General features: G+C 33.5%; 1 protein-coding gene across 1 annotated transcript in view; it reads right to left on the bottom strand.

The window, feature by feature from the left end:
• Positions 1-412: 412 nt before the first annotated feature.
• The window catches only part of LOC106466856, a 30,087-nt gene continuing 16,912 nt past the window's right edge, over positions 413-13,587 (bottom strand). The window contains exons 8-11 of the mRNA XM_013927157.2: positions 7,729-7,839; positions 5,536-7,296; positions 4,812-4,938; positions 413-4,469 (exon numbers count right to left, since the gene is read on the bottom strand). Of these exons, the coding sequence (XP_013782611.1) occupies positions 4,201-4,469; positions 4,812-4,938; positions 5,536-7,296; positions 7,729-7,839 (2,268 nt within the window). The 3' untranslated portion in view covers positions 413-4,200. The remainder of the gene's footprint in view (positions 4,470-4,811; positions 4,939-5,535; positions 7,297-7,728; positions 7,840-13,587) is intronic.

Raw genomic sequence — 13,587 nt, 5'->3', positions numbered from 1 at the left:
CGTTTATTTTGGAACATTGCCATATTAACCACACATTCAAGCACCAGAGAGTGTCCAAACCCCCGTTTATTTTGGAACATTGCCATATTAACCACACATTCAAGCACCAGAGAGTGTCCAATCCACCGTTTATTTTGGAACATTGCCATATTAACCACACATTCAAGCACCAGAGAGTGTCCAATCCACCGTTTATTTTGGAACATTGCCATATTAACCACATTGCTATTTACTGGAAGAGTGTTTATTGTATAACATTTATATTTAGTTAATTCATATAAAAGAATAAACATCATCAGATTCGACAAAATATTCTATTTAGATGCTTATAATTAAGGTTTCCTAAAAACTTTGATCTCTTCTTCCGATCTATAAAGGGACTCCAAACTCTTAGTCAGGATATGAAATGACAAGTAATTTATTTGCATTTTACAAAATACAATTCATCAACGGAACTACTTATCACAGATTGTAAGAAAATACATTTCTACTGAAAACACAATAATTCGATTCATGAATCAAACTAAAAAATCAAACAGGAAAGATAACTCTATGATAAAGTGACCATCAGCATGCTTCCTAAATATGATTTGTTCAAAGGTACAGTGTTTGTACAATAAACCACGACTTTAACTTATACCTTACATTTTCACAACATTTCACATTCTAACACACGAGCAACAATGCTGGACCTAGAGAAATTAATGGTTTGATTTTATTCATTAGAATTGTTTGACATATTTAACTTTTACAATTTTTAAGTATTGAAATATATTTACAATTACAAATTAAACCATTTGTCCAAGAAGAAAACACGCTAACTAAAGCATCCAAATGTGAAGGGTTTTTTATTGTAATCTTTAAAATTTCACATTCGGTGACGATGTTAGAAAATGAGCTGTTTAGAAAGCATTAACGCAACCACTACATTTCTAGTAAAAATCATGGAAGTTGTTAAATTCTTACACTGGGCAAAGTCTGATAAAGTCATAGTAAGTTGGTTTTGTTTATATAGTAAACCTTTTTTCTTGCCTAGAATTTCTAAGATTTTACCTCATAAATTAAACGTTTGTCGACTAAACTCTAGTGATCGTTTTAGACCAATTAAATAGTGAATCTCTTTTAAATCGTTCTGGTATACGTTAGAATTTTACATGCATTATAACATTGAGACTAGTATTTTAGGGGAACTTGAGGCTAGTGCCATATTTTGGAAAATATTGGATACCTCCACAGCAATGTTCGTTTGCCATTTAGAACTACTTTTGCTAATAGTCCATCACCATACAAAATATTCAATCACATGCTTCACACTATGGTAAAGTAGAAATAAAATTCTACTAGAGTATTATTAATAAGTATTCCTTATTTAGAAATCTCTAGTAAAGCAACAAGAACAAAACTACATTATTCCTAGCTAACCAATTACTCCGCGCGTAACTGAAGCTTTGAAGTGAGTTTGTATTCTTCCGCTACAACATTTCAACAAAATTCCTAAGACGAAACTGCTTATTTAAATGTTAAGTTCGGGAATCTATTTTTTAGATGTCTTCATAAATAGGCAGGATGTTAAACTGAGGCGGAACGGTCCGGACCGGATCGCCGCCTCTTGAGGATTCAAGTTATTAACGTTCGTGGTCTTCTGATTGGAATGTCAAAGTGGATTACAAAAGGGAGTTCCTTCTCTTTCAAAATCCCAATTTAACCATAGTAAATAAGTTTTCGCTAATTAATAAAGGAATATTAAGTTCAAAAGGCCATATAAAATCAATTAGACACTAAAACTCCTTATGGAGAAATTCAAGTTTTTACCGTCCACGTGGTTTGGAAGGAAGGCTTTTATATAGATAAGAAACGATAAACAGAAGACTAAGAAACATGTTAGTCAAAGTCTGATTACAAGGATCAAATAATGCTTATAAGTTTCGGTAATTAGTTTCACGAAATTCGTTAACATATTTGGTCTAACTCTAATTATTTGAAATTCAGTGAAAATGCAAATACTATTCTGTTGAATATTGGGAGGTATGGATAATCTGCGACATGAAAAAGTGAAAAGTTTTTGTTTTCAAGGAAAATAAATGACAAGAAAGAACCAGTTCTTATGAGCTTGCCTCTTTATCCTAGAATGTAACGTTTTGATAAATATTCGTTTCTCTTTTAAAGCTTGAAGTCATTAATTGTTTGGAGCTAGTTTAAGCACTATTAAGTTTAGAGCATTTTGAAAACAGCTCCCCTGTGTTAATTGTTGTCATTTCAAGGTCATTGTGTTATTTTTGTCATTTCAAAGTCATTTATTTTATGTATAATGTCTTTCAAATCTTAAGCTCTGAACATTAAGGTAATCCAAAAGGTTTGAGGCTAAACAAGTAGCCATAAAAGCTACAAAGTCCTAGATTTTGGCCACCGGTGACTTAACATCGGGTTTCGATACCCGCGGTGGGCAGAGCACAGATAGCCAAATGTCTAGCTTTGCACTTCACAACAAGCAAACATAATAGAAATATTTCAATTACTTGGATAGTTGAAAAAAAATCAAAAGTAATAATAAGGGGAAATCTTAACTTTGATTACTTCATTTATTTTGTGAGTCCTGTCTCTAATCAATTAAGCTGAATAAACAAACAAAAATCTACACTTTGATGAATCGAAATAAAATTGATAGTTAATTTGTTTTTCTGTTGTATTTAAATATGTAAAATTACACAAGAGGTTTTAGATAATAAGTATAAAAATCGCAAAAATAAAACAAAATAAGACAACAGGTAACAGTCTTATAGGTACTTTCTAGAAAAGGTTAACTTTATCCTAATATGATATTTTGGCCCAAACACATATATTCTTTACTTAAATATAAATACAATTTTTTTCTCATGCAAAATAAATCTAAAATTAAAGAAAAAGTAATTGCATAATTAGTCATAATTAAATTAGCCAGAAAATATTCACCTTATAAATAAGCAGCGAAAGAGTAATTTTTTAAACATAACTTGACGTTATTGAGATACGTCATAAAAAATACGTTACTTATCTATAGAAATAAATCACGTGCGAGTAGAATAAAGCTAGTAATATTTATATATTTCTTGTCACAACTCAATATGTATAATATGTTAAATCATGAGCTTTATTCGAAAATAAAACGGTCTTATTTTACTAAATTCTATATCGAAAATTATATTACCTATACCTGATTATGAAACAAAATATATCGTACAAAAAATATAAAGTTGGTTTAAGTTTTATACAAAATGAAGGGAAATCCATGCTGAACAGCAACAGTTTCCAGTTCTCACTAACGTCAGTCAGTTTTAACACGTTTTTCAAAAGGGCTATCAATTAAGCGATTCTGAAAAATATTGATTATTCTGGAATATTATTGATCTTTTCATTTTGGAGTAAATCATTTATTATAGAGTTACTTACAAGGACTAATATTTACCACTGAGTTCTAAGCCCTTTGAGAATTCCTGTTCTTCTCTCATTCAGGACTTTGTATCTAGACTTATGGTGGTTGATTGACCATGCTTTATTGTGGTTATACAGTGCAATACAGGCTGCTGGTAGACAAAATAATTACCCATTACCTCTAAGGGTTAATCTTCTAGTAGACGAATTCTTCTTCTTTACCGAGTTATTCCGTCAACATGTTTGTGGTGGAAGTTTTGGTAGATAAGCGGCCCTCTTTTATTGGGGTCAATTAATTCTATTTCGCTCTCTAATAGGCGATTAAGTAACTGCTATTGAATTAATCAATGCGATCTACGCCTCTAGTAGACGAGTGAGCCTCCTTATTAAGCAAGGCAATCTAGGTTTATAGTGTACGAGTGATCCTATTTATTAACCAATGTAATATACTCTTGTAGTAGACGAAAGATTCTCTGTATTAACCAATGCCTTACAGTAGACGAGTGATCCTCCTTATTAGCCAATGTAATATACACTTCTAGTAGATGAAATATCTTCCTTATTAATCAATGCATTCTAGGCTCATAGTATACTAATTATCTTCCTTATTAACCAATGCTATCTAGGCTTATAATAAATGCGTGATCTTCCTCATAAACCAATGCGATATACGTTTCTTGTATACGAGAGACCATCCACGTTAACCTATGCAGTCTACGCTTCTAGTAGACGAGTGATCCTCTTTACTAACCAAAGTGATCTAGGCTTCTAGTCGATGAACAATCCTCCTTATTAACCAATGTGATCTAGGCTTCTAGTCGATGAACAAAAACTTCCAGCACAAGAATCACTAAACGAGATTCGTTCTGGGGAGTCACTGTTACGTGAGAGAACTGACAGGCAACTGTCTGTCATGTGAATGATTTTAGGGTGGATGAGGTTGGTTTCAATAGAGATATCGGATTCCTTTCCTTCCTTACCATTCATATTCGACCAACTTCTATTGCTCTCTTGGTACTTACTTGGCGATTCTTCCTCTATTGGTGAGCTTGGAAATTCCCCTGAAAAAAAAATATACTGTGTAATAAACACACAAAAAATAAAATACTAAAAATGCAAACATTGAAGTAATAACTATTTTTTTTTTAGCCAGCTCCTGGAATTTTATTATGTTATTTACAAATTCTTAAAAATTTACTGCACATACACTGACCAACATAGCGTTTATGGAAATTCGAAGCAATACATTGTGAAATAAATTATGATACCGTTTCCATTTTACTTTAAAGAAAAACACATTAAGTTATAGATAGTGGTGTAAAGAAATGACAATGCTACTTTCAAACCTACGTCTACCTTTAACACTGACATTTATGCTGTATGTTTGTTTTATGGTTCATTACCAGATTTCCATCCATTCTTATGTTGAAGATGAAAGGATTTTTCTGGGTGGCTTTCATCTTCGTCCACTTCGCTCTCTTCGCTACTGATACTAGTAAAAAGTGCCGACTCGAAAAGCTGAGATGTTATCTGAACAAGAAACAAAAACAAAGTGAAGCTTTTTGTTGACGTTCTGACACCATTTCCTTCTGTACTTACTAAATATTTAGAATGTTTGACATAATAGCAAAAAGAGGCTTAGGAAGGTACTGAAAGATAGACGAATAATGTAATGAATGAAAACACTAAAATCACACTTCTAATTCCTCATTTCTCGTGCGTTAATACAATATTATAGGAGTATTTATGTATGTAACAAATTTCAAGTTACTCTCTCACGCAACTTTATAATAAATACAGTATATCATTATTTTTGTTCAGTTGCGTAGTACGAAAGACTAACACTTGATGCCGCCACCTATACAGCAGATAATGACGTTTCCTCTAAGGCTACCCTTACAGGATGTATACTAAATACAATGCATTCTCTTGGTCAGAGATGGCTAGAGAGCAGAACAAACGTAAAGTTTTAGTAGTTAAACCAGTAACCAGAATATATGCTAATTTAGCTATAAAACAAAATTCTGAAGTAAACATACGTCTACATTTTAATCATTCTCGAGCAACTACGAAAAAAAAAATCTATTTGCAGAGTTTTACCTAAAAGTAAACATATCGAGAGTGTACCTTTTGATCACGGAAATTGATATCCGGAGGCACATGAATCCAAGAACTCCTGTAGCCTTCCTTATTATTCTCATCAATCTCTGGAGAAGTCTCCGGTGAGTTATCATTGATATTAGTAGAATTTGATATACGAAAGCAAGAAATGAAGGAGATCTTTTCGTTCTCGTCTAGTAAAGCATTGAGAATCTGGATTTTCTGGGCTACAGACAAAGTACCAGTTTCAAATGACAGTTGCTCTAAATCAACGCCAGTATTCTGCTGATTCGAGGAAACCTGCTCTTTTTTCCGAGGTGATTTCAGTGCGCTTTCTGTAGACGTTTTCTCAGAGTTTTGAGCATCTGTATTGTTGTCTACAGGTTTTGTTATTTGACGCTTTGACGCCGTAGGTATTTGATTGATTTCTTTCTCTTTATTTTCTTCTTGTGTTGAACTAACTTGTTTGGAAATTTTTGACGTTTTTTTATAATTTTCTGGACTTTTGAGTTTTCCTTTAGTAAGTGGAGCATTTTTATTTGGTAAGAGTTTACGTTTACTTCTATCTAAGCCTTCTTTTTCTTTCTTCAAGACAGTAGCAGAAGAACTGGGAAAAGATGGTATTTTAGTTGTGTCCGTTTTTTGATAATTACTTTCGTTATTTCTATAGTTTCCTGGGATAGGAATTTTTGAACTACCAGCGACCACTGAGCGAGGTTTTGGAGGAACGAGAGGCTTAATTTTGTGTGTGTTGTTTTTAATACTCTGAATAACAGGTTTTTGAGAAATAAGTGACGTTTTCTTAACATTTGTTTGTTCCTTCCTCTGTAATAACTGGTTTTCTTCATTTTGACATTTTGGGCGTGCGAAGAAGGAATGTGTTGACATGGCTAATGTTTGTTGTTTTGAGCTGAAATACTCGTTTGAATTTTTGGAGTTCATGGAAGCACTAAGCGAGTTAGTTTGAATAGTGGTGTGGGTATTGGAATATACATTTTGATCAAGGTTTCCTTGATTCGAATCTAGATTTGAATCACATTGTGATAATGTATCTTCAAAATCGATCTGGTTTGCCGAGATTGGTTCTGACTGATTATCTGCTATTTTCCCAGACTCTTTCAAACATTGTGGAGAATAACACTTATAGACATCGCTTTTAAATGTTGGGGATTCATTTTGAAGTACTTTTATCTCTGAAGGAATGTCTGATGTTTGAAACACTTGGACTGTACTATTATCACACCGAACACCTCCTTTTTGAACATCAGATATCTGTTTTGATATTTCCTCTGAACTTCCACTTCCTCTGTCATCAGGACATGACGTTTCTGTCATTCCACACCCTAGTATAGACGCGTCAACTCGTTTCCAATCTATTTCTTTAGACCAGTAGGAGTTATCATCGCCATTTTTCGTATTTTCCTGCTTGCCTAGTTTTTTACAATAGATTTCTGTATGCTGTTTTCGCTGATGGTTGTGTTTACCACAACTCCTTTCAGTAAAATCTCGAGATCTACACGGTTTAGTTTTACTCAGTGGAACCTTAGAGATATTTGAACTTTTTGACCGAAAAGACGGGATCTTTCTAATAGGTAGCCTCGATAAAGGTTTCTTAAGTTCTTCTTCCATTATTCTCTTTTCTTTAGTATTTCCAAGAACACGGTTTTTCCAAGGAATTAGTTCATCCTGAACGATTTCATAATTCTCAGCAACAATCTTTTCAATACCGTCCATGGACTTCTGAAATCTCCACCCTTCAATTTCCTCCTTGTTAACGGAGTAAACTCCCTATAACGTAGTAAATATTCGGTCATCATTAAAAACCAATAATGCTTTATAACAACTTACATCACATTCGAATTAAAATGTATTTTTATATAAGGACTTAGTTATTTGAAAATATTTTCAAATTTTTATGTAACCGTCCCAATATTTTATCACATCACGATATGTCTTTGAATATAAATTGGATTTTGACTTGAATTCTTAATTCTTCATAGGAAGACTGTAACAATAAATTGAAAACTTTGTAAATAAAGGTTTAAGGGTTGTAAACAATTGATAATTTAATTGAAGAGCTTAAAAAAATCACTGAACGACAACTATAAACTATTAATAGATAGATAAATACCAGACATTTCAAATTATATTTGAATTAACCACGATCGTAATTAATAAATTTTGTTTTCTCGAGTTTTCCGTTTATATTATTTAACTTACGGAACAGTCTTGCTGAGGATGTTCACCCTCCTGTTGTAGCCATTCTTGGACAAAGGTATAGTGTTCTGGAAAATCATGCTCATCTTCACTAGGGCTCCACAGATCGTTCTCCTAAAATCAGAGGGTTTAGAAATTAAAATGTTTGTAAAACTTATTAATTTCGTGAAAATACACTGTACTATCACTGATTAGTTGAGAGTACGTGAATATTTTTAGAATATATTATCTCTATTTCTTTCTTTTTTTTATTTATGCATATTATAATTAACTAGATTCACTGTTGTCCTCATAGCAACACAAGAGTGGAAATATTTGTTTTAAAATGGATTTTTATTTGTTATGAAGTGCAAAGTATTAGTAGTGAAGTATTTTGGAACTAAAAGCACAAAATATATGTTAAAGCAACACAGTTTTAGTGGCTAGAGAAAATGTCTTGTAATGTGAAAAGTAGATAAAAGAATTGGATATAATGCAATGTTTTATATTAATTTTAGTTTGACTGTTTGTTTGTTGCTAAGCGTAAAACTACACAATGTGCTATCTGTGCTGTGCTCACAACGAGTATCGAAACCAGATTTTTAGCGTTAGAAGCCTTCAAACTTAACGCTGTGGCATTGAGGGAAGGCATTTTACTTTGAAATTTCAATCATGTATCCTACTATAATACATATATATTGCTTACACTTCTACCTTCAGAAAACTTAATTCTTTATACGAGTGCAATATCAGACATTGACTTAATACTATATACGAGTGCAATATCAGACATTGACTTAATACTATATATGAGTGCAATATCAGACATTGACTTAATACTATATACACGTGCAATATCAGACATTGACTTAATACTATATACACGTGCAATATCAGACATTGACTAAATACTATATACGAGTGCAATATCAGACATTGATTTCTCTCAAGAGTGACAAGATAGGTCTGCAAAGTAACGTGACATTCATCAAGATATTTATCAAGAAATAATTTCGTAGTTTCTGACAAGCTTTGTTCATGAGAAATAAAGATAGGCTGGACACAACTTTACAATCATAATAACACAACAGACAACTTTAATTAATTACACAAACACAGTGTATATGTGTATATGCTTTCCACAACGGACGAGCGCCTTTACTGAAGGTCAAGTTTCAAAACTGTTTGTCTCTTAAGGTTTGTTCCTGACGGAATAAGCATCACGTTAATTAGTTAAGTAGGTAATGTAATTATTACAGTGACTTTCGCTACCCACGTGACTGGCCATTCCCTCTGAAACATAAGGGAGGTCATAATCTCAAGACTACCAATGGAAAGACAAAAGGAGTTATCTCTGGTGAATGACACAGAACAATAGGCAGCAACAGCAGCTTAACGACCTTCTTGACTAATGTATTATGTGGAAACTGCACACACATCTCCTTAAAAGGTAAATTAAAAAAAAATATATTAGAATAACTTATTTACCAAACATTTCTTCCCCTCCTTTATTTTAGTCTTGTCTCAAAGGACATTAATTTAAAACTTTAAAGCCATTTAACTTTACACTTGTGTATTGCTCAACAGTGCTGTGATTTTCTTTCGCTTCTGTAAAAACACTTACATGCAACACGGACAACACTACCCTTTTTCATAGATACATTTGACAGGACATCAAACACACTTAATAATAAAAAGAAAATGAAAAAAGACTACAAATCGATATTTATACATAAAAAACACCCTTTAAAAATAAATAACCCTTTATTGGACATACAATACAATAATTAATAGTTTCACAGGATAATACCCTCTCACAAAGTATATAATAGGCATAATAAAAAGAAACATCTTTAACCCAGGTAATAAGTTCAGCAATGTAATATGCAATGGTACCCCCAATGCATAAAAAATTATAACTGTGACTTGACACAACTCAGAGTGACGAATTAAATGTCAACATACGACACACTATTATAACACTGTTTTAATCATGAAAATAAACCCTTCAAATATAAATTAAAATTTAGGCATATATAAATTATAAGTACAGAAGATAGGATATAAAAGAGGGAAATGCAGAGGCACATATATATTTACATCATTAACATTATTTACATTTGACTCTCAGGTCGATCTGAGGTACGAGTTCTCACCTTCCCTTAATGAATGAGGAAGTCCTCAAGAACAACTGGTGGCAGTGGTCTGTAAGATGACATCTTTAACTCTTTTGGATCGAGCTAACTCTGTGAATAGCCATTGGACTTACTCTGAATATCTCCATAACTAGTCTTCCTCACAATTATAGAGGGCTAGGTTTCTGTCCATTTGGCAGTTTGTTTCTGATAATGCCTTTTGAATATTGGGATTTTGTACAACTGGTCTGTTGGTAATGACTGTAGGTAGTACAATGAGAAGTTCTAGCTTAGATCATTCCTGAGATAGAATACAGGATGGCTTTGCTGGTGGTGGCTTCGTTGTAACAGATACTAAGGTATTGTTCAATTATAAAACCTTCGCTGCTGGTGGTGTGATGGTAGCCAATTGTTGAGCCTCTCAGTGCTTGGTTGACCTTTAGGAAAATCTTAACTCTAGAAAGGTCTTTTTTTGGTTTTAGTATTTAAGGGTCTTCTGGAGTTGTGTGAATATTTGGCACCAGTAACGTTTTATAGTGACGCTTCCTCTGACAGGACATATTATTGACTGGAACTGACTTATTGTTGCCTGAGGAGTGGTGACATAAGACTGAGCCCCTTGAAGAAAGGGCTCAGCTGGTGTAGCAGGCACCGATGGTGCTAGCTTCATTGAGTCAGGATCAACTTTTGGTGGACTGAGCTGGATAAAATGGGGAGTGGGGGCTATTCAGCCCCAGGAGATTTTAGGGGCCAGCCCATCAACAGATTCGGCAAGTGCTTGATGTGTTACATATCAGTGCATCTTCATCCGTGAATTCCACAGATTCAAAAGTTAGGATGGCTTCAGACATCTTGGAAATGGCCACGTGATCTAGGCCGTCGACATTGCTGAATAGCAAGTCCTAGGAATATTGATTCTCGTAGGTTCCTTTCATTCTGCAGGGCTTAGTATAATAAGTTGGAAGTTCATAAACACAAGTGAAATACAAGTGAAAAACAAGATAGTCAGTAATGTTAAGAATTTGATTTTATTTAGAAAAAGTCGTGATTGAAAACGCAAGGTTAAATGAATTCCAATTGGCTAGTAGTTTAACCAGGAGTGTAGGTAGTAAAAAGATTCCTAATTTCCGGGCTACAATCATGCTTTGCTCTAAAATTAAATTTTAGGAAGAGGAGGATGCTAAACGTATTACCTTGGTCAAACGACATTTCTATAGGATTCGCATGTTCTCCTCATGCCTTATATTGCTTGTATGAGTATTCTTAATAACTATGAACATCTTGATCCCCCAGGTTTCATCGGGTCCTTCTTTACCAATACCAGTAGCTGCACTGCCCAATATTGTCATTGGACTCGGGCTATGTTTATGTAACGTAAAAAACAAGCAGCAGTAGAAGGAATGGGACTGAATTAGAGGATACGTTATGTTAGCAGTTGCCATAGGAAGTAGGAACGAAATGGGGATGAAACTACAGACATTGGTTCCTACACACATGAGCTGATTCGTGTTAGCTGCTTTAGAAGCACCAACCTCTAACTTCTGATCTTGAGAATCTACTGACATTTACAACTCCCTTCACTCAGAACTTCGTCCAAATGAAAGTTTAGTACTAGCCGGGGGGCAACTACAAAGTTTCACCAAATGTCGCCTTGACGGTCCACTCAAAGCCTGCGTTTTCATGTATTTTGACTGCACCATTGTACTGAATGTAAATATTCAGTAAACATTCTGTGGTCATCAAACATTTAACTGTTCGTGATCAAATATATTCTACCATAACCAAATATAACGGTGAGTACACCAAGTTTACGTTTGATATGCTATCTAAACTGCTTTCCATAAATTTCATTTACTTTTGATAATAATACTAATAATTTAGTCCTCCAGTGAGACAGCAGTAAAATCTAGAGATTTACATCTTTAAAATCCGGGGTTCGATTCCCCAAGGTGGGTAGAGAATGTAACCCAAAGTATCTTTGCTCAAAAACAAACTGATAATTTCACCGAACTCATGAATGTTTCGATTCAATCAATTTAAAATATTTTGCACTACTCAACGAAAAACAGAAGGCAAAACTTTGTTTTCTCTAACGTAGTGTGATTTTCTTTGTTACTCTTATATTCTTATGAAAATTTATTACCTGCTGAATATATCTCAATGTTAATATATTCTCTCACTACTATTAATGAAGATAGCAGGTGCACTGTATTACAAACAATATCTTAAGAGGTCAGTAATCACAGTTACTTCATCACAAAATGTTAACATTTAGACTAAATTATTTATTTCCATTCCTATGTTGGTCAACAGTAGCGTTTCTTGTGTCGTTGGCCCACTAGAATACTTATAGATGACCTTATGTAATGTTCATATACATGCGTTAGACCACACTCATATATTTATTTATACAAGTATATCATTATATCCATATATCACCATTACACATTATCACATACACTAGTAGCTTCAAACAGACTCCTGCGCAAATTACTTGGATAACTTTCGTTGGTGAAATCATGTTGATATAATTGATTTTCTCCAAGAATGACAATATAGGTCTGCAGAATAACAGGGGATTCCTCAAGATACTTATCTCAATAATTCTATTTTCTCTGACTAAATGAGTTCATGAGAAATAAAGAGGGTCAAAAGAGAAAGGGAGGAAGAAAAAATGCACAGTTACAATAAACAATCTTTACAGATTTTAAGTGTGTGTATATTTACTTGACAAAATAGACTAGATAGTTATATTCAGAACTGTTTGTTTCTTTCTTAAGGTTTGTTACACACTTGGCTGTTAACCGGTGGTTAGACCTTTTAGTATCAATCTAGCTTGTTAATAAGTTGCATATTAAGCCGGCTTCAGGCAAGTTTAAACTAAATCTTGTTCATCACCAATACGGTGTTTTATTCTCACACACATAACAATTTTCCATTTTGGCAAAAGATCGATAGTAGTTGATGTATCCTTTGCTAACATTTGAGGCCATTCTATCTACGGATGATTCTATTGTTGTAGTAAAACAACCGAGGAAAACCATGTAACGCCATTTTTTTGTAACAGTTTTATTCTGGATTTTATAAAAAGAAGAAGAGCATCAGATTAGTTGAGATAGATATTTCTTTTTTTAAGAGCATAGTTTCTAAATCTTTTGTTTCTAACTATATATATACACACGTTTTCTAACATTGCTAAATTCAGAAGAAAAGTTATCACCAAACAACTTGATATTGTTCTACTTTTTTAGAACCCTATCAAGTGGTTTAATAAGTTTCCAAGCAAATTTTTATAAAAAATAATTTTTGTTTGTATCTTGAAATGTTGCTAAATCAGTTCTCTTTCTTTTTTGTAGTAAGAGTTCCTACTTGCTTTTAATACAATTTGATATTAAGGTTTTTATTAAAATAATTCACATAAACCAAGGCAGGATTTTTGGATGAACAAAGAAATTAACGGTTAGTATAAATAACAGTTGGATTTAGTAATCTAAATGCGCTTGATATAAAAGATGTCAACGAATATTATATAAAGTTCAAGAGTCTAAACAATCCATGCAGTAAGTAATCTAGTTTTTTCTTATTTATCGTGTTGTGTTAGTGCGAGTATTGTTTGTTTTGGTTTTGGAATTTCGCGCAAAGCTACACGAGGGCTATCTGCGCTAGCCGTCCCTAATTTAGCAGTGTAAGACTAGAGGGAAGGCAGCTAGTCATCACCACCCACCGCCAACTCTTGGGCTACTCTTTT

This window comes from Limulus polyphemus, unplaced genomic scaffold (assembly GCF_000517525.1).
Source record: "Limulus polyphemus unplaced genomic scaffold, Limulus_polyphemus-2.1.2 Scaffold2400, whole genome shotgun sequence".
NCBI classification, from domain to species: Eukaryota; Metazoa; Arthropoda; class Merostomata; order Xiphosura; family Limulidae; genus Limulus; species Limulus polyphemus.
Note: the sequence above shows the minus strand (reverse complement) of the source record. Positions and strands in the feature narration are given on the sequence as shown.